This window comes from Harmonia axyridis, chromosome 6, assembly GCF_914767665.1.
Source record: "Harmonia axyridis chromosome 6, icHarAxyr1.1, whole genome shotgun sequence".
Lineage (NCBI taxonomy): Eukaryota > Metazoa > Arthropoda > Insecta > Coleoptera > Coccinellidae > Harmonia > Harmonia axyridis.
In genome coordinates, this window is record NC_059506.1 from 6,213,892 (window position 1) to 6,236,750 (window position 22,859).

The 22,859-nt window shown below is 34.8% G+C and overlaps 1 protein-coding gene across 3 annotated transcripts; it reads left to right on the plus strand.

Moving 5' to 3' along the window:
• Positions 1 to 343: 343 nt before the first annotated feature.
• On the plus strand, positions 344 to 22,197 carry LOC123682275. Of its 3 annotated transcripts, XM_045620823.1 has the most exons (6): positions 344 to 886; positions 939 to 1,049; positions 9,034 to 9,092; positions 13,356 to 14,486; positions 14,549 to 14,696; positions 21,947 to 22,197. In XM_045620823.1, exons 2-4 carry the CDS (start codon positions 1,043 to 1,045, stop codon positions 14,361 to 14,363), a joined length of 1,074 nt encoding a protein of 357 aa, XP_045476779.1. In that variant the 5' UTR covers positions 344 to 886; positions 939 to 1,042; the 3' UTR covers positions 14,364 to 14,486; positions 14,549 to 14,696; positions 21,947 to 22,197. The 3 variants fall into 3 exon arrangements, with proteins under 3 accessions (XP_045476779.1, XP_045476781.1, XP_045476780.1); XM_045620824.1 differs by lacking the exons at positions 344 to 886; positions 939 to 1,049 and adding an exon at positions 6,575 to 7,093 and having other exon boundaries at positions 8,859 to 9,092; XM_045620825.1 differs by lacking the exon at positions 9,034 to 9,092 and having other exon boundaries at positions 344 to 1,049; positions 13,354 to 14,486.
• The last annotated feature ends 662 nt before the right edge of the window (positions 22,198 to 22,859 follow it).

Consider the following 22,859-nt stretch of genomic DNA (forward strand, 5'->3'; position numbering starts at 1 on the left):
CCACCAGGGGTCGCTACTATAGTTGGATTTGGAGAAGTAACTCGATAATAGATAGCGCTGAATCATGAACTATAGATGGCGCAGAAATAATACGATAATTCATTCAGTGGCGTGGTTGAAAAGGGGTCGCATGACATTGCCAACAATTTTTATGTTATTATTAAGTTATCACAAATACACGCCACTGGCGTAAATGCTTATCAACAGAGCAGAAAAAATATCAAAATATAGAAATCTTCTGACCACTCTATTTCAAATATTTTAGTTCTTCAAAATAACATCGATTTTTTCAGAGGGCTCCACTTTACGGACCAATTTTTGACAGTAAAATTCGAGTAAAACGTGAGTACAACTAGATGGCGCTCAACATCAACAAAATCGAAAAAAGCACTACACTGGCTTACTATCCTTTCCTTATACTATGCTTATAGTTTAAAAAATTATTGAGTTTAAGAATTTACCAACTCACCACTTGTATACATACTTCACAAAAACTGCAATTGAGGAACTTCAAACGAACTAAACATAACTGTTTAACAATAATAATAAGTATATTAAACATCAATAATTTACATATCACGTCTAAGAAAAGTTACAAAATCATTATATGAATTCTGTGTTCAGGGATTCCTCAACAGAATATAAAGTTTTAAAGATTAATATCACCTTTACCCTCTTCTTGAAAGCTACTTGGGTGTAGTTTTTAATATCCGGTTATATAATTTGAGACCCCAGAAATCAATACCCTGTTGAGTTTTTTTTTTCTGCGGATTGGTAAAGCCAGGTGGTGCTTGTATTGAATTCATGGTATTGATTATTTTGTGGAAATGATGATCTATTCTTGTGGACGTAGTTGACACACTCCAACATGTACACAGAAGGGACGGTAAGTATCTTGAGGATTTTGTATGCTTCTCTACAACTTTCTTTTTTTTTAGGTGAAACAGTATTCTGATTGCTCTCTTCTGAAGAATGAGTATCTCTGACATGTGAGAAGATGTACCCCACAGAAATGCACCATACGAAATGATGGAGTGGAAGTATGCATAGTAAGTAGTACTCTTTCAATCACTCGTATAGCATATATTGCTGCGTTGCTTGCTGCGTTCAATTTCTTTTTCATTTCTTCTAAATGGGGCTTCCAGGTCAACCCTCCATCCAAATACAACCCCACAAATTTCAAATTATTTGTGCTATTCCTTCCAAATTTCATAATCTGTGTTTTTTCTTCGTTGACCTGTAGATAGTTGTTATGAAACCACTCATTCGATTCTACCAATACAGCTTTTTCCATTGACCGAGTTCTTGATGTTTATAGCCTTCATGAAGTAGGATATATCATCCGCAAACATCAAAGTTGAAACCGAAGCCCGTGCACCGGATACTCATATCATTCATGAAAACAATAAAGAGCACAGGGCTCAAAATGGAACCCTGTGGTACACCACACAGGATTCTTCTCTTCCGCGAAGACCCACCACCCCACTTCACACTGTGGGTTACCCTTCAAGGTATAACCCAAGAAGCAAGAAGCAAAGCGCTGCCCCTTACTCCATAAAATTCAAGTTTTCCTATCAGTATTTCATGTTGAACAGAGTCGAACGCCTTCGAGAGATCCCTTGACAGTATCTCAGATTCCTGTCCTTCATCCTCCGATTTCTCAACCTGATTGATTATCTCTAGAAGAGCTGTGGAGGTAGACTTATTTTGTCTGTAACCATGTTGGTGATTGCTGAGTAGTTCATTGTCTTCAAAATAATTAATCAGGCTAGATTTCATTTTTTTTATTCCTTTATATGTACTAGGTACATACAATAAATGAAGAAAATTTTGTTTTGGTTGAAGAGGAAGTCCTTCAATATAAATTATGTCAGCTTATTCTGTAAACGTTTACACAAACCATTCACTACACCGATACAGGGAGACAGAGTTTTTGCTGAGGTTTTTATCTGTTCTCTTGTATCATACGTTGAAATGTATGATGTCCCGTTACATTTCCTCTGCTAATACTGAGATTCATCGACACATATGCTTCATTGTTTGAAATTAATAATTTGTATTGCTTTTTCTCAAACGAATATACAGGGTGTTTCATCATAAACTGGACAAACATATATATTCGTGTAGAGGACATCGGGAGAATCATTTTTGCCTTATACAATATATCCCGTTTTCGACGCATAAGCGAAATACAGGGTGTTAAACGTCAATTTTGAGCAAGATTCTTATGGGTGTGGTCAGTTTTGTATAACACTCAAAGAAACGGTTTTTGGTCAAATCTCAGTATTTTTGGGTCCTCTATTCAGAAAAGTTGATGAAATCCGAAAAAAGAATTACAAAATGGCGGAAAACCTGCAACGTTCCTAATTTTTTTTTCCAGTGGTCAAATTGAATTTTAGTTCCTGAATGAACACAATTTTCTAAGAATTTCTGTGCAAAAATTTTTTCAAAAATCGAACACAAATTTTTTTTTACATGTCTACAGCGATAAAAAAATTTCACCCGAAATGAATGAAATTTTGTACAATTGTACTCCTTCAATTATCAATCACGAATATGAAAACAGAATTGTAAAATATCAAACGGTTTCGTTACTACAGCCATTCAAATGTTTCGTTCAAACCTCCAAAAAAAATTTAGAATGGCTTCTTAGAGTCAAAATTATTAAATTATTGCTATTTCCAAAAATTCCGGATGCTAAAATGTATTTATACAAAAAAATTCGGTGAAACTTAGTTGGGAGTCGAACCCTCGATTCCAACGTAAGTATTAATGAAGAAATTAAGACAGTTCTAAGGATATTAATATTCGTTGCTAAGAAACGGAAGTTCGTAGCTCATAGAATTCTACTGGTTATTTGAATTTCACTGAACATAATTTCGCAAGTATCGTGACAAGAATTTGTTTGGAAACGAAAATGAAATATTCTCTTTTGGAAAAAAATGATATTGTGCAGGCTTATTATGAAGCGAATTGCTCAGGCAGAAAAGCAAGGGAAATTTACTCCCGCAGATTTCCAAGCAGAAATTTGCCAAACTTCAAAACTTTTTATGAAACAGTACGCAAATTACTTGAAGAAGGAAGTTTGCACCGGAAAAAGAAGGAAACAATAAGAACAAACGATGATCGCATCCTTAATTTAGTAGGAGATAACCCAATGATTTCAACAAGAACTCTTTCGAACCACCCTTCAGTGAATAAAAGTAAAACTACTGTTTGGAGAGTACTCCAAAGGAACAGCTTCCATCCGTTCCATTTCCAACTTTGCCAAACTTTAGAAGACGTTGATTTTCATAGAAGAAAAGAATTCTGTCAGTTTATTTTGAGGAGAGTACGTGAAAATAGGGATTTTCTCCATCAAATTTTATTTACGGATGAAGCTACTTTTCATAGGGATGGTTTCTTCAACAGAAAAAATAATATTTTATGCTATAGAGAAAATCCGCATGCCACGGTATCAAAAAATAGCCAGAAGAGGTTTTCAGTTAATGTTTGGGCGGGAATAAAAGATAAATTCATTATCGGACCATACATTCTTCCTCAAACATTGACTGGAAACGGCTATTATCACTTCCTGACGGAAATTCTGCCAGATCTTCTTGAAGATATTCCGCTGAGACAGATTCAGGGCATTTGGTACCAGCATCATGGTTGCCATGCCCACACAACTCGTGATGTAAGAGGGTATCTAGATGAAGAAAATCCACTCTGATGGATTGGCCGATTAGGACCTATCGCATGGCCTCCTCGTTCGTAGGATCTCACACTACTGGATTTTCATTTCTGGGGACATCTCAAAAGTCTTGTTTATGATAAGAGAGCTCCAGTAAACTCAAAGGAAGAACTTATTCAACGAATTGAATCAGCTGCCGAGGAGATCCGGCAAAACCCCGAAATTATACGTTCAGCGGTCGAAAGTGTTGCGAAAAGAGCGAGAATGTATATTCTTACAAATGGAAACATCTTCGAAAACGATTTATAAATTGATTTTTCCACTAATCTGTTTTTTTTTGTGTTTATAAAATGTAGAATTATTAGTAAAAATTAAGGTTTATTCCTTGAATAATTCGTTTAATAATAAGCATGAACCATGACATTTTTTCCAAAAGAGAATATTTTATTTTCGTTTCCAAACAAATTCGTGTCACGATACTTGCGAAATTATGTTCAGTGAAATTCAAATAACCAGTAGAATTCTATGAGCTACGAACTTCCGTTTCTTAGCAACGAATATTAATATCCTTAGAACTGTCTTAATTTCTTCATTAATACTTACGTTGGAATCGAGGGTTCGACTCCCAACTAAGTTTCACCGAATTTTTTTGTATAAATACATTTTAGCATCCGGAATTTTTGGAAATAGCAATAATTTAATAATTTTGACTCTAAGAAGCCATTCTAAATTTTTTTTGGAGGTTTGAACGAAACATTTGAATGGCTGTAGTAACGAAACCGTTTGATATTTTACAATTCTGTTTTCATATTCGTGATTGATAATTGAAGGAGTACAATTGTACAAAATTTCATTCATTTCGGGTGAAATTTTTTTATCGCTGTAGACATGTAAAAAAAAATTTGTGTTCGATTTTTGAAAAAATTTTTGCACAGAAATTCTTAGAAAATTGTGTTCATTCAGGAACTAAAATTCAATTTGACCACTGGAAAAAAAAATTAGGAACGTTGCAGGTTTTCCGCCATTTTGTAATTCTTTTTCGGATTTCATCAACTTTTCTGAATAGAGGACCCAAAAATACTGAGATTTGACCAAAAACCGTTTCTTTGAGTGTTATACAAAACTGACCACACCCATAAGAATCTTGCTCAAAATTGACGTTTAACACCCTGTATCTCGCTTATGCGTCGAAAACGGGATATATTGTATAAGGCAAAAATGATTCTCCCGATGTCCTCTACACGAATATATATGTTTGTCCAGTTTATGATGAAACACCCTGTATATATATAATCAATAATTGATTACTTCAAATTATAAAATATTATTGAGTCTACTTGATGAAGGTTCAATATAAATATCAAAAAATTGACCATTTGGTTTATTTTTGTCTTCCAATGACAAATGACGAAATTATTAACCAACCAAAATAAATTTCAAAATAATTAAAACTGTACAAATTGAGTGAACGATTAACGAATGGAATAACTAAATTAATATAAAGACAAAGTTGTCAATTTTTTTATATTTATATTGAACCTTCATCAAGTAGACTCAATATTCTTTTATAATTTGAAGTAATCATTTATTGATTGAGAGTCATTATCAACCAAAGGATACATTTAAAATTTCTAAAATTGTTATTTCAATCGTAAAAGTCGATTTGTATATTTAATTCACGAGATTAACAAGAAAGAAATCTATGACTACCTGATGTAATTGTTTTCTCTGTGAATCCTTACTAGAGAAACATCATCACACCATCAGGTTAGGTTAGGTTATGTTAAGTTCGTTCGAAGTTCCTAAAGTGCAATTTTTGTGAAGTATGAATACAAGGGGTGAGTTGGTAAATTCAGTAATTTTTTTAAACTTGAAGGCACTGCTGAGTAAAAATTGAATTATTAAATACAAAAATTCCGAAACGTACGTCTGTCTTTATGTTAATTCAGTTATTCAATTTGTTAATCATTTACTCGATTTGTAAAGTTTCAGTTTATTTCGGTTGGTTATTAATTTTATCATTTTTTAAAATGGAATTGAATTCCTAGACAAAAATCGACCAAATATATCATAATAGTATATTCTAAAACAAGTTGAAGAATGGGCTCCTATTCCAACACAAAGCGAGCGAGTTTTCGAACGCATGTGTGTTGGAATTGCCTTCTGCAACGAGTATTGGACGATATTTTCTCTATTTCAGTCAAGTTTTGTGGAATATTGTTGAAATTCAATGAAAATTTAAGATTATAAATCCTAGTGACTTCTGTATTGTATCTTGGCAGTTGGTGTGACTGTTACGAAAATTGACAGATTACGGAATTTGAATCGTACGTTTTCAAACTTAGAATATAGATAGAAGGAACGGAAAAAAAACATTTGTGCTCGATCCCGAATACAAGAGGGATGGAAGTTTAGTGTCACCAATCACAACTGAGCTAGCCGATTGTGTGTGCGAGCCATAGGCGTAGAGAATCCTGATTTGATTGTTGAATGCATTATCAGGAATCATTTTTTCATAACTTCACAATAGCTTAATTATTAAACTGAGAAAAACATTGACCCTTTTGAAACACGAACTAATTTTGATGAATAAATCACATTGTAAACTAGTTTTGAGCATGAATTGATAATTTCGAAATTAATCAAATTATGTTAGACTACTGCTTTAGGGTCAGACAAGGAGTGACGAATGTTGGCATCAAAACAAATGCATCAGTTAAAAGGCGATTTCCGTTCCTCTTATTAATGTTCTAAGGTTTTGAATATTGAAATAATTTATAATTACGCATTAAATTCGCGAATTATGTCTGACAAAATCGATTTAACACTACCAGAATTGAGAGAAATTGAGAATAATGTTCCAAATCATTTCACTATATCCAAAATATATTATATTGACAATTGACGTGTGATGAAATTTGATAGGATCTTTGTAAAATGCATAGAATCCCTGGTGTGTTTACTGATTCGATTTTGTTTCAGACATTCAGACTTTTTGAGATATTCCACCTGTTGCTTTGGTGGCTCTTCAGAACAATCCTGAAGAGCACCAGTCAGAACTGGCGCCGTTTAAAAATAAAATAATGATTTGATACACTGCAAACTTTCACAATAAATTACAATTCAGTTCACATCGATTTTTTAATTAAATGAATAGAATATAGTGACAGACGGCTATTTGCCTATTCAGATTATAGAAGATTGTCACGAGCATTCAATATTAAATATTATTATTCTATACTCAAAGGTCACGAGAGTCGAGATTCGCGAGAAATGTCAAATATAAACGCTGCATGCGCCATCTGAAACAGACGCGATCTATCGGAATCAAGTAGGTATTAATCTGAAAAATCTCCCGTTTTGTCTGAAAGTTTTACAAGTATAAGTAGACACACCACATTTTCTATGCGTCTTAGGTAGGTGCGAGGGGGTAACCACTTCCGAAATCGATGTAATTCTGAAACACGAAATCCCGAAATCATCATCCGAAATCCCGAAATCGCCACCGAAATCACGAAATCATGTCCGAAATCCCGAAATCACCTCCGAAATCCCGAAATCACGAAATCGCTGTCGAAATCCCGAAATCGCTACCGAAATCCCGCAATCGCTGTCGAAATCTCGCAATCGCCGCGCCGTCGAAATCACATTTCTCGCAATCAATGGAGTGTGCGCAGTGGCTAAGGCACTGACGTTTGTTATGTTACATATTCAGAGGTTAGGTAACAGTTTTAGCTCGATTTTCTTTTCTTGAGTTAATCAAGTGGAAGTATTTGGAAGAGTGTGTAGACGAGGAAAAAGGCAAATTTGGAATTTATGATTTCAATGAGCTCTGATAGAGATGCTGATGAAGAAATTGTTTTGGATTTCGAAACTAAGCGGTCATTGAATTTGACGATACAAAGGAGATCGGGGTCGAGCTGAATATACGGGGTGTCCCGGAAGTAATTGTACATACTCTTATTAAAAAAAAAAATAATTGAATAAATATAAGAGGTAGAGTAGGGCTAGGTGAGTACGGATCGACGGAAAAAAATCAATTTCTGTCTTTCCTTGGAAAGCACATGGGGATTTTCATATTCATGGAAATAATGAAATCAAAATAATAACCAAACTTGTCGGTGGAATTTATAGAAATTTGGGATGTTATTGACACATACCGAGATTGAGTCAGAGATATTAATTACTTCAATATCCCATTTAAAGTGTTCAGGTTAAAAATATTACTTTGTATTTCGAATTTGAAATTAATCGAAATGAATTGTTTAGATTTTCAAAAAGAGCATAAATTTTTGCTTTAATATGCGGTATCATTCAAAGTTGTCACATCTAACATTATTTTTTTATGAACTTTTGAAATTGGAAAAAGTTCGAAAAATTTGATTTATTCAGGATAGAGGTATCTCGTGAAAATCGCGAATGAATATAAAATCTTCTCAAAACACAGTGAACGTCTATAAGGTGGTAAGAATATGCTAATATATGAAATAATTCATTCACAACAATAAAAAACAGGAAAAAAATATGCTCAAAGACGAATTATGAATTCCTCGGAAATATTTTGTGGTCATTTTCTATGCTGAAAACATACTGAGAACTGAAATTTGAAATAGTTATCAGTTATTTGTTGGGATCTCGGTGGTGATTCAAATATTGCTATGAAATTTACGAATTATCAAAATTACCAATTTGACAAATAGAGCATTTGCTATAATATTGTTTTTGTTAGGAGTTGAAAATCTAAAATTTTGTATTATCTGTTCAACATTTCCAAAGATGCAATATTTTTTTATAAATAAAATTAATTTTACGGCATTCAAACAATTTTTAAATTTGGAAAAAAGTACCTCCTCCAGCGGGACTCGAACCACAACCTCCGAATAACTAGTTCGAGTTTGGGTTGGGAGGTTCTGGGTTCGAGTCCCGCTCGAGGATGTAATTTTTCTGAATTGAAAATTGTCTGAATGCCGTGAAATTAAGTTCATTTATCAAAACACAGACATTAAACGATTATTCACGTATTTTTAATAAAGAAATCATCCAAAATCGCCCGAAATCCTCCGAAATCCCCGAAATCATCCGAAATCCCTCCGAAATCCCTCGAAATCCTCCGAAATCCCCCGAAATCTTCATGATTTCCGAAATCGGTGTATCTTTTTCACGGAGTGATTACCCCCTCGGGTAGGTGAGTGTAGACATAGCGAAAAATATAACTGAAAATAATGCTGTAATGAGTTCATTACGATACAGAAATAGAGAAAGATATATTATTGTGAGGGAAATGGACACAAAAGTTGTCGATTTTTTGATATATATTGAAACATCATCAAGTAGACTCAATATTCTGTTATAATTTGAAGGAATGTTGCTGAGAAGCGGCAACGAGGTGGTCGATAAGGACGTTAAGAAGCCGAAAAAGAATAATAATAATAATAATAATACCCTTTATTAGCAAAATATACTATTTACAAACAATGAAATTACAGAAATACAATAATTCAATCATAATGCTCCTTAATGTAAGAAATCAATAATTTTCTAAAATTCCTATAATTATCACAATTTTTTATTTCATTTGGCAATTCATTATATAAAGTTAATCCTTTTACAAGTGTTGACCCTGATGCCGAACAGGTACGAAAAGAATCTACATAAAAGTTATTTCTATTTCTTGTGTTATACTCATGCACTTCAGATATATACTTAATATTTTCAGATAAATAGTTTGGCAGCATTTTATGTTCAATCTTATATATCATTTCTAATGTTCTGAATTTAATCCTTTGTCTTACATTCATCAAATTCAACGCTTCTAGCATCAACCTAATTGGAGTTCTTCTATTACACCTCAAGACCATTCTCATACCACGATTCAATATTTTCTGCAGCTTATCTATGCTATTCGATTTCAAGTTGAAAAATAATGACGCGCAAAAGTCCAAATGAGGTAAAACTATTGCCCTAAATAACAACGATCTAGTCTTTATATCTATTTTGTCACTGATTCTATTTATGAACTGAATTTTTTGTGCCATCTTCCCCGCAATGTACTCAACATGTAATTTAAAATTCAGATTTTGATCCATTTTTACTCCCAAGTATTTAATTGATGTTGCTCCTTTCAATATATTTTTGTTTGACACTCTTATATTTTCTTTATTAATTTCCTTTAATCTAATTTCGCTACCAAAAAACATATATTGCGATTTATTTGAATTCACTATCAGTCTATTATCTCCCATCCAGTCATTTATTATTTCTAGATCTTCATTCATAATATTAACCATATGATCACTATTCTCTCCCGTAATATATAACATGGTATCATCCGCAAATGCTAATATTTTACAATGTTTCTTATTTTTTATGATGTCATTTATATATATATTAGAAATAACAAATTTCCCAAAGTTGTTCCCTGGGGAACACCATATTCATTTTCAATACCGGAAGATATTACACCGTTAAATTTAACTTTTTGTGTCCTTTTACTCAAATACGATTTGAACCAATCAAGAACTAAATCTCTAATTCCCATCCTTTCCAACTTTTTCAACAGTAATTTACGGTCCACTGTCTCGAAGGCTCTCTTGAAATCAATGAATACAGCTAAAATTATTCTATTTCTATCAATCTCTCTCAACCAATCATTGCACATATACAAAACTGAGCTCTCACAAGAATGTTTCGCACGAAATCCCGACTGACAATCAATGAGTACTTTATTTTCATTGAGAAAATTCAACAATTGATCTCTCACAATCATCTCCAATACCTTTTCATAAATAGGCACGGTATGAACGCCCCTGAATTCCTCACATAATATCGTACCGCTTATCTTCGGAATCGGTACCACCACAGAAACCTTCCATATATCAGGGAAACTACCATATTCTAATGAATTATTTACGACGTCAAATAAACGATTACCAATTACATCAAAAATATCCTTGAAAACCTCCGTGGTAATACCATCTTCCGGTCCACATGTATTTTTCAACTTTCTCACATAATTTCTAATCTGTTGCATACTTACTTTCGTAAATTTAGAAAATCTGGGACATTCAACTATTTTCGATAAGTAAAATTCATCATCGTGTCTAATGGTAACATTTTCAATTACATCTTCAATACTCCTAACAAAAAAAGTATTGAATTTCTCAGCTATTTCATGAGCATCATAATACAACTTATTATTGAATTTAACATTACTAATTTTTGATTTTCGTTTATTCCCGAATAATTCTTTTAAGTTTTTCCATAAATCATTATTGGAACTATCCCTAATTATTTGATGATAATATTTTTTTTCTTCTAGTCTTAATTTTTTTACCACATTATTTCTCAATTTTTTATATAGCTCCCATTGTACACTCGACCCCATCCAAACTGCCCTCTTATATTGATCATCCCTTTGTTTCATTAATTGTCTAATTTCATCATTCATCCAATGCACAACATGATTGTTTTTTTTAATATTTTTTTTTGTTGGACACATGATATCAAATATTCGCTTGATAGGATCAATAAAATTGTGAGCTAGAATGTTAACATCACTACTAAAATTATCCCATACCGTCTCCCTTAATGCATCCTGAAATTCAACAGACCTATAATTTTTATATGAGCGTACTATTGACTTAGATTCGAAACAATATTCATCAACTGCCTTCAAATTTAAGGATACAATCGAGTGATCGGAGATTTTCGGTGTTAAATGTACCTTACATTCCAGATTTTTACAATTAGTTATTACATAATCAATAAGTGTAGAGCTATTTTCAGTTATTCTTGTATAATCATCTACAATTTGTGTTAGACCATTCTGAACAATAATTGACTTACATTTCTCAGAATAAAAAGATTTCTTTTTAAAATCTATATTGAAATCTCCCAAGCATATTATGTCTCCTTTGAAGGAGGAAACATCTTCGAAAAATCCATCCAGAAAATCCAAAAACTCGGGAACCTTCCTTCCTGGTGGATGATATAGAGCCGTCAATAGCATTTTTTCACGATGCAACTTCAATTCTATACATATAAACCATAAATATGAGTCTTTATTGGAATTATATCTAATTGAAAAAACTGAACCGCTCTTCAAAAAAATCAGTACTCCTCCTGTCCTTTTATTATCTGACGTACAGTTGACACTAATATAGCCAGAAATATCAATTTCACCTTGTTGAACATCGGGTGTTACGTGAGTTTCACTTATGCACACTATCTCCGGCGTCCATTTCTGGGTCAAATCAACGATTTTGATCTTGTTGTTGAGGAAACCCTGACCATTTACGTACACAATGTTATATTTTTTTGGTTGCTATATTTTTCCAAAATTTGTTTTTCTTGTCATGTTCTCTTGTACTCTTATATAACATGGACAATTTCTATCGAAGGATGTGTGATCCGTGTTCAAGTTCACTTTAAAATTTTCAACTTTTTTTATGCAATTTATGCATTTCTTTGTATCATTATCACAATTTTTTGTATCATGATCTCCAGCACACTTAAAACAATATCTTTTATTTTTACAATCTCTCTGGAAATGACCGTAACCTGCACATTTATAACAGCGTATAATATTATAATATTCCTCAAATAAGCAACTTCTCCAACCCAAATTCAATTCATCTTTACTTTTTATGAAACTATATAAGTAGGGATCTACCTCGATTATCAAATTAGCGGCATTTTTTCTTGATTTAATCTTGAATTTGTGGACTACTTTAATTTTTTTCTCCATTTCATCACCTAATTGAGCTATCTCGTTCTGATAAATTAGACATTCTATTAAATCTGAATCTTCATATTCCATATATTTTTCTTCCATACCTCGTATTATGAATTTAGGATTCTTCATGGTAGTTTCTTGAACTATATACTTATTTCCTAATTCTCTGCTCACTTTATCAGATATTATCTCTTTACTTTTATTATTCTTACAGTTTATAATAATCCCTCCTTTTTTTGACATTTTTTATCCCATCTATTCCAACTTTCAACTTTCCTGGATCGAGCTTCTCCGCTATTTCATTTCTTGTTTGTTTACTTTCTTGTTCATTCTTAGGTTTAATTAGAAGAACCTCTGAATAAGCTCTCCGTGGTTCTGAACTTTCACACTTTTCTTTGGTTGCTTGAAGAATTTTTATTATTTTTTCTTTATCTTCAATTAGCTTATCTTTTGTCGCTATTAACTCATATATAGAACTATTGTTTCCTGTCTTTCACACTTTGAACAATGAAACTTCACTTTTCTATTTTCCCTCTTTATTCCAAGGATCTTTATTTCACTAGATGACAAACCAGAGCAAGACTTGCAGATTTTCTTTGCACAACCATCACACTCCACCGGATTTCTCTCCGAAGAAGTGCTGCCACATATCCCACATTCCATGGCCACCTTCAATTCAACTCATCTGATATCCACCATATGATCCGATAATGAACACAAACAATGACTGATATGTTCACAATTCTTTATGCCACTAATCGAAATAACTAAATAATTTATTATTACTTTTTAATAATTTTATGTCTTTTCACCACAGATCAATTCCGGAACACAATTACATAAGTGTCAATTTTCACCATTAATTTATTCACATTTGAAAAGTAAAACTTCTTGAGCATTAATATTCACGTCTTCTCATCAGCTGAACATACGACAATTCTTTTAGGCAAGAAGGCAAAGAAGACGAAAAAGGATAACGTAAAGCTCACCCGTGGAGGAAAGAAGCGCATGAAGTTGCTTATGGAGGGGGGGATGGCGCAAGAAGAAGCCAAAAAGCTAGCGTTACAAATGTTTGGTCCAAAGCTTACAATGGCCCCACCGGCTAAGAAAATTAGACTGGAGGACAGCACACCTAAAGGAAAGGAGCCCATGCAAACTACACAAGAGGTTTCAAAAGCCTCTCAGTTCTCAGGAGCTTCCAAAGCTCCTATACCAAATAGGCCCATCTACAGCCAAAAAATCACGGGGATTAAGGTGGGCATATTGGATAAGAATTATCCGGAGGTGTTGTTGAGAATTAACCAATTGAAGGCCATCGAAGCAGCAATCCTAGAATCTATATTTGCACTGGAAAGAGAGGCCACTGTAAGGCCCAAATTCCAACATCTACATAATAGACCAGGTTGGCTTGGGCTGACGTGCTTAGACATAGCCACGCTTGAATGGCTGAAGAGCATCTTGCCAAAGCTGAAACCTTGGGAGGGGGCTGAACTGAGGATCGTTGAGGAGGCTGAACTGCCTTACCCGCAGATCCTGACAGGCTACCTCCCTAATAGCCAGGATCTTTCTAACGAGCAGATCTTCTTCTTGATGGAGATACAGAACGAGGACCTCAAAACTTCGGGCTGGAGGATTCTTCGGAGAGAACCATCAAACACTATGCTAGAAGTGGTAATCTCGGCAGACTCGAAATCGGTCGAGAAACTGAAAGCATTAAATTGTCGAATCAATTATAAATTCGGCCAAATAAGTCTTCACCTCAAGGGCCATAAGATCTCAGTCTCTAGCACCGGGTCAGAAAAGCCCAACGCTGGTGAAGAGAAAAAGGTGGTTGAACTCTCGGACACGAAAGAGCCTGGAAGAGGGGAAGTTCCGCTGGGGTGTGGAAAGGGAGAGTCAGGTGGCGTAAACGCTGCGGTCTTTTCTGAGCAGCCCGGTGGACGACCATCCCCGTAGGTGGCGAACGCATGAGGTGCCTTCAGATAAATCACCAGCATTCAAAGGCAGCCTTTATATGCTGGAGAACGTCAAGAAGGCACATACCCCAAATACCTTATATCAGACGATATATTGTAATAGGTCAGTAGGTCTAAGTGATACTTTAATACTCAGAAAATGACTAACTTGCCTTCTACTTACAGAGTTCCTGACAAGGAATCTTGCTGCGGCGCTGGTTGAGGTGCGGGCTGGAGGTGGCCGAAAGCATACAGTATTTGTGTCGTATTACTTTCCAGGTAACGCTGTCAGCCCACCAACGGAGGAAGTTCAAAGGCTCATAGAATTGTAGAGGTGAGTACTTGATTGAGTTTCTTATAACAGAGATATAAAGAATTTGGGCTATTCGTTGGACTATTGTCCAACCTTCATGAATGCATTCAGAAAGGAAGTAATTGACCTTACATTGGAGACACTCTTCACTGAGCATATTTAACACAGTGGCTATAATTCGTTCAAATCATAGATTAATAAACATAGATAGAGGGAGTATACGCAATTTTCACATGTCTCCAACATGGTTAGATTGAGTTGTCGGATTGTGATATATTTTCAAATCCACAATTTTACTATATCATTATGAATGTAGATTATATTGAATGAAATATATTTATTGGAGTGATTTCCGATTAAATATGCAAATTTGAATATTTGAACCAATAATTTTCCTAATTGTCGACTTTATATTGAGCCGAATATTTATTATTTTCTGTACCTACCTGCTGAAATCCAAGGTTTGGCAACTTTTGCTTTCCTAGTGTCATCGGTTGTTTCACGTCGTTTGGCGCACGTGAATTTTGTTTCCTGAATTTCTGATATATTTACATTTAGGTGTTTATTTCAATATATTTTGAGTTAATATGTAATGTTGATTCACTATGGAACATGAGAAGTGCGTTTTTTGTGGAGAAACTCCCGAATTGGGTGAAATATGTATCATTTATATGTTTACATTTCCGCACACCTTGTGTCAAATTTGATAGTTCATGTTGGGGACAAAATTTCTTCTTCTTCTTCCTTCTTCATTATAGGCATTTTTGCCTGTTCCTTCTTCGTAACTTGTCCGGTGTTCAGTTGGTAGTCAGGTTATCGCTCCACCTTTTCCGCGGTCTTCCTATACTTCTCCTTCCCGTTGGTGATTTATCACGTGCGATTCTGACCATTCTCTCATGATCCATTCGGTCTATGTGTGCATTCCACTCGTGCTTTCTCCTCAGGATCCACTCATTCACCTCTTTCACCCCGCACATTTTTCTTATGTTGTCACTGCGCTCTCTGTCTAATAGCGTTTTTCCAGCTATTTTCCTCAGGACTTTCATTTCGCATGTTTCCAACAACCTCTTAGTTTTCGTTGTGTCTGATCGGGTTTCTGCTGTGTACGTCATTATTGGTCTTATGGCAGCTTTGTAGATTCTTGCCTTTGTCTCGGTTCGCAAGTGTTTGTTATTCCATATGGTGTCGTTTAAGCATTTAGCTGTTCTCATTGCCTTATTTACCTGTTGTTTCATCTCAGACTCCACATCCCCGAAACCACAAAGCTCTATTCCCAAGTATTTGAACGTCATCTCTTGCTGTATAATTTGGTCATCGACGACGAGTTTACATCTGAGAGGATATTTAGATGTAGTCAAACATTTTGTTTTTGTGACAGATATAACCATATTCAGGGATTTTGCTATGGAATTGAAGAGATATAGAAGCCTCTGCAGGTCGTCCTCGTTTTCTGCAATCAGCACAGCGTCATCAGCGTAGCAAAGAATCGAAATATTTTCATTGCCCATTTTATACCCCTTGAGACGACGAACTTTTTTTATTATTTCATCCATGACCAGGTTGAAAAATAATGGGCTCAAAGAATTACCCTGTCGAATTCCCTTCTCCACCGATATAGGTCCGGTGAGTTCTCCATCGATTTTAGCCTGTATTTTGTTGGAGCTATATATATCTTCAATTACTTAAGTTGTGCGGTATTTGACTTTGGTAGAGTAGGTGTACGACATCTTGTATTTGAACTGGATCGAATGCATTCTGAAGATCTACGAAACACATATATGCAGGCCTGTTATATTCAATGGATTTCTCAACGATTTGTCTCATAACAAAATTTGTTTATTGAAAATAGCGTATGCTCCCTCTATCAAAATCAAAATTATGCGGCTTGATAGTATTTGATTGTATATAGAACAAATTTATTCAACTGAAGAATACTACAATGACTTCATAAAATGGGCCTTAGATTTTGAATAAATCCAAAAAATCAGGTAAACGCAGAATGTAAACATAGTCTAAGAACGTCGTCGTGATAGCATGCGAATGTGGTGTGCGTTATCAAAGTTTTGATTTTTTTTTTGCATAAAGCGAATGATGCACTAACTGATTTTTCTCAAGATAGTGAATTACTGACCCTTATTCTTGTCGGTTTGGTGCGAGGGGAAATTGTGAGGTGGAGAAGTATATTTTCTTAATAGTTAATTCCAAATCGAGCACATAATTCCGATAAGAATCGAAGGAGATACATACAAAGAAGATTGGACCATATTGCCTAAATATTGAAATTGATAACCGGGAACCAATATGACTAACAAGGTATGTTATTGTTGTAATAAACAATACGTGAATCATCAGGTCTTATCATGTGTCATATGCAAGAACACCTTTGGAGGTGCATGTGTTGGTATAGGGAACTCCGAAGTTCGTATGATTAATTCAAAGAAGTCGATTGCATGGAATTGCCCCAAGTGTGAAAATTTGGGTGGCGATGTTGCATCGTTGAGGGCAGTTATTGCTTCTCTACAGGCGGAAATACAACAGCTTAAGGTCTCAGTTCAATCCCTCTCTTCACAGCCACAGGATAAGAAATTGGATGGTGGAGGATTTGAAGAAGTTTTGTTGGAATTCGAGGAGCGTCAACTACGCAAAAATAATTTGATTATACATGGGCTGCCAGAAGGAACCGATGCAATGAATGATGATGAGAGGGATACTAGTGATTGCAAGGCTGTTAATGAGATGTTCCGAACCATATTACCTAATTTTCCCACACTAGAGCCATCACAGTTTAAGCGTTTGGGCAAGCCGTCGAGGGATAATGATAAGTCAAGACCTCTTAAGCTGACCATGAATAATAATCAACACGTGCGTAGAGTGTTAGGAAAATCCAAGATGTTTAGGGAGGATTTCAATGTATTCGTCTCATCTGATAGAACTCCGAGACAGAGAGATTATTTCAATAAAATCAAAATTGAATTAGAGCAACGGAAATCTTCGGGTGAGAATGTCGAATTGAAGTTCATGAAGGGCATTCCCGTTATTAGACTTTTAAACTAAAATCCCCCAATTACAATTTGAGGAAGCACGTTATGTACTATCAAAACGTACGTGGCCTCAATTCTAAAACTCATGAACTCAGGTCTGCTGTAGCAAGTGGTGATTTTGATGTTGTATGTCTTGCCGAAACATGGCTGAAGGATGGTGTGTATGATGGTGAATTGTTTCCCGCCGAGTACAGTGTTTTCAGATGTGATAGAAACTTGAGTACTACTGGTTTGTCAACGGGCGGAGGTGTACTGGTGGCAGTTCGCAGTGAGTTATGTGCGGTTGAAGTTGATTTATCAGGGCTTAAAACTCTAACCCCTTCCATTGATGCAGTGGCTTGTAAGATCATGTATGGACCTCATTCTTTCATTGTAGTACTGTTGTATGTTCCACCGCGAACAGATATTGCAACTTATCAACAACTGTTTGATTCACTGTCTTCATTCAGTCCATTATTAGATAGTAGATTGATTGTTCTGGGAGACTTTAATTGTCCTAAATATACTGAGAATTCTTTGTCTGATAACCGTACTTTAATAATCAACACGTTTTCTGAGTCACTTGAACTTCATCAATATAATGAAGTACGAAATTGTAGAGATGTATTGTTAGATTTGGTATTTTCTAATTTTAAGTGTAGTGTTTCCGGCTCAGACTATTCACTGGTATCAGTGGACTCTCATCATCCACCAGTTGAGATTTTTTTGTTTCCTGAACAAAACATAGGAAATTCAAATTTTTCAGTTTCTGACTCTGTCTACGCGTGTTCCAAGTATAATTTTTCAAAGGCAAACTATGTAGATATGTACCGCTTTATATGGGAAACTGACTGGTCACCTGTCATGAACGAAAGTGATCCGGATTTGGCTTGTGCCAAATTTTATTCACTTCTACAGCATATCTTTCTGAACACTGTACCAGTTAAGGTTTTGAGAAAGAGACGTTTTCCGTCATGGTACACAACCGATATTATTGATACTATTTACCTTAAAGAAACTGCCTTAAAGAACTATAGGAAATTTAATAATGACTTCAATCATCTCCGCTATAAAAAACTAAGAGGTTTACTCAAATCAAAAATAAACAAAGCTTACAAAAATTATTTAAGTAGCTCCGAACAGAAACTACTGACAGATCCTTCAAGTTTTTGGTCTTTTGTGCAAGAGAGCAGAGGTCATTCTCGTATACCCGGTGTACTAAGCGACGGTCATAAAATGTTGCACAGACCACAGGATATTGTTAATGCGTTTGCCCAGCACTTCTGTAGTGTGTACGATGCGCCCTATTACAGTCAAGATTTGGTTGATATGAATGATAGCGATAGTAGTATTATCAATATTGCTAGGATTACAGAAACTGACGTTATAAAAGCATCGAAAAAGTTATCGAATAAGTTTACCGCTGGGCTTGATGAAGTCCCAAGTTTTCTTGTTAAAGACTGCATAGGTGTTCTGTCTGCACCTCTGACACATATTTTCAATCTGTCAGCTTCTTCGGGCACATTTCCTTCTGTTTGGAAGCGGTCAAAAATCATACCAGTTTTTAAGAAAGGTGATAAATCAGTTGTTGCGAATTATCGTCCGATTTCCATCCTGTCAAATTTTTCAAAGATCTATGAGATCATTCTTTATAATTCAATATTTCCTGCACTCAAGAACCAAATAAAACCGAATCAGCATGGTTTCATGCCCAAAAGGTCAACTAAAACTAATCTTATTTGTTTCTTTGAACATGTACTGCAAACTTTGGATGAGTCCGGTCAGGTGGACGTAATTTATACCGACTTTCAGAAAGCCTTTGACAAGATCGATCATAACATCTTGTTGAACAAATTAAGATCTAAGTTTGGTTTTGCACCGAAATTGATTGACCTGATAGAATCATATTTGGCAGATAGGATGTGTATTGTTCAGGTTGAGAATTGCTGCTCTATCGAGTTCTGTGCATTATCTGGAATTCCTCAGGGATCCAACCTCGGGCCTTTGCTTTTTCTATTATTCGTAAATGATATCGTCGATATTATAGATGTACCAGTACTGTTGTTCGCGGATGATTTGAAGATATATCTCAGGATACTCGGCCTTAATGATTGTATCAGACTACAGTCGGCTCTTGATCAGCTATCAATGTGGTGCGCTGGTAATATATTAAGCTTGAATATCTTCAAATGTTACGTTATGACATACACAAAGAAGAAAACAATGATTGAATATGATTATAGGATCAGCAGCTCAGTACTTGCTCGTGTAACAGAAATTAGGGATCTGGGGATTTTATGTGACTCTACCTGTTCTTTTGTACCACATATAAATCAGTTAATACTTGCTGCCAATAAAACTTATGGATTTATAGTTAGAAACACAAAATACTTCTGTTGTTCAAAAACTTTGATAGCTCTATTTAATAGTTTAATTAGAAGTAGGTTGGAATATTGTAACATAGTTTGGAGACCTATATATGAATATCACAGGAGAAGAATTGAGTCAGTTCAGAGAAAATTTTATAAATATTTAATTTGGAGGGAGGATGGTGTTTACCCACCTATAGGTTGTGATCATGAATTATTACTTTCAAGATTCTGTGCACAGTCCATTGTAGATAGGGTGAACGTGTGTGCATTGATGTTTCTTTATAAAATAGTTAATGGCGGAGTTGATTGTTCGGAGATTTTGTCTAGTTTGCCATTTCTGGTTCCCCGTTTGGGTTCCAGGAGTGAGGAGGTGTTCTACTGTGGAGCGGGGAGAACAAATTCGAGTCGTAGATCACCAATTTGTTATTCATGTAAGTTGTTCAACTCACTCGCAAGTATATGTGACATACATTACGATTCTCCTCGGTCCATCGTGGAGGCCTATTATTTTCACAGCTCTGTGAGCTGATCTTGGGTGGGGTTGGTGTATCTCTCTTTTTTTTTTTATGATTATGTACATTGCCATTCGTAATGATTGTTATATTGTTAAAATAATGTTATTGAAGTTGTGTTTTCCTGTAATTGGGGGTCAACCCTGTTGGAAATAAAGGACTTATTATTATTATTATATTATTATTATAAAGACGCCACATTTAGGCTCAGCCAATCGAAAACAAGACCATTCGTGTCGCCACTTTGATTATTAATAACGTATTCGACTGGCTGCGCCAGTTCGAATTAATTCGAATTTTCGTAGAGCTAAATGACATAATTAGCTCGAATAAATTCGCACTGGTGCAGCCAGTCGAATACGTCATAAGTCATTGTAGCTTCTTTTTCTTCTTCTATCTTCGGTTACGCGTAGCCATAGAGTCTTGGAATATCGATAGAAGGAACGGAAAGTAAACATTTGTGCTCGATCCCGAATACAAGAGTCTAGTGTCGCCAATCACAATCCTGCTACCTCGAATCCAAAGGCTTTATCAGAAATCCTTGTTCATTTTTCATAACTTCACAATAGCTAAATCATTAAACTGAGAAAAACATTGACCCTTTTGAAACACGAAAGAATTTTTATAAATAAATCACATTGTAAACTTTTTTTGAGCATCAATTGATAAATTCGATATTTATCGAATTATGTTACGCTACTGCTTTAGTGTCCCGTCAAACAAGGAGTGACGAATGTTGGCATCAAAACAAATGCACCAGTTACAAGGCGATTTCCGTTCCTTTTATTAATGTTTTAAGCAATAGAGTAATTTGTGTAATTTTTTTTTTCTCTCCAGATCATCTGTATCATATTTCGCTCTTCCTAAACTTTAATCTTTGTTTAATAATAATAATAATAATAAAACATATTATTCTATGTTTATTACTCTGAGCACGGAGCTATACAAACAGGAACAGGTAATTTTCTGGAAGATTTTAAATAATAATTAAGACTTCTAGCGAATATGCCGACATTATTTTAGATTTCGGTTATTTCCAGATGAATTTGCAACTCAAAATTTAATTTATCGGCGAGAATTGTGTTGGTATTCTCGGTCAGTGTTCACTCTGATATTTGCATTGATCAAGTAACAATCTCACCAGGAAAAATTAATTAACTTTGATATCATAGTTTTTTTTTAGTCATCCATCATGTAGAGACGTAATTAATGTTTGGTAAAATTCTTTTGTGTGTCAAATAACTCCAACAAAACTCCTTCTCAGGTTAATATTATGATGAATGTAATAATTTCTTTATAAATTTTTGATTAAAATCCAAATTTCAAATTTGTTTTCATGTATTCTAATATCGTTAATTTTCTTAAAGCACCTCCCTTGGGATTGGAACATTACTGAGAAGAACAACCTCCCCTGGGACTGGAAAATTACGGAGAAGAATATCCCTTAAGATTTGAATCAACAAGAACTTCCCATAGAACTGGAATAGTACATACATCTGTAATGAATGTGAATAATAATTCACAATAAGTACAGGCTCATTGAAAGGATATTCAACAAATTCCCGGTTCTATCCCAGTAGAGTGAACGCAAACGAAGTCGTTGTCACCCTCACATTTATTAGGCCCAGTTTCACCAAATGCTTTAATCTTGACTTAGCTCTTAAGTGAGGCCTTAGATCACGATTAATGTAATGTAGCGTTTCACCACACTCCAAAGCGTCATTTAATCGACCAATCCCGATTTAGCACTAATCGGCCATTTTTGGAGGATTATAACCTTTCAAGTTGAGATTAATAATTATTTATCAGTATGGAACTCTTGTCTATGTGATTATTTTTCCGGAAATTTCTAATTTTTGGGTCAATTTTATCAAAATATGACTATATGTATAGGCTCAATATTTCCCATTTAAAATACACGTAAACTTTGTTTTTAGTGTTTTATGAAATTTATTGCAAAGAATAATTTATTGATATGTTTGATTGAAATATTACTTAAGAAGCAGTTGAACTTGTTAATAAAAATAAATAAGTTAATAAAATTACTTATATAGTTTTTTTTTCCAGAATGTGTGGTTTTGTGAAATGGGATAATTTCTTTTTAACTTCTGCAAGTTTCCGACATTTCGAAGCACATCACTCGACATTTTCGGCAAAAATTAACTTTGTTTTTTGTTTACGATGACAAATGTTTTGAAATGTTATGAGTTATGAATGAATGACACCTGACACCTAGCGCCAATGGTGGTCATCACTGCTAATACGATACAGAACACTATT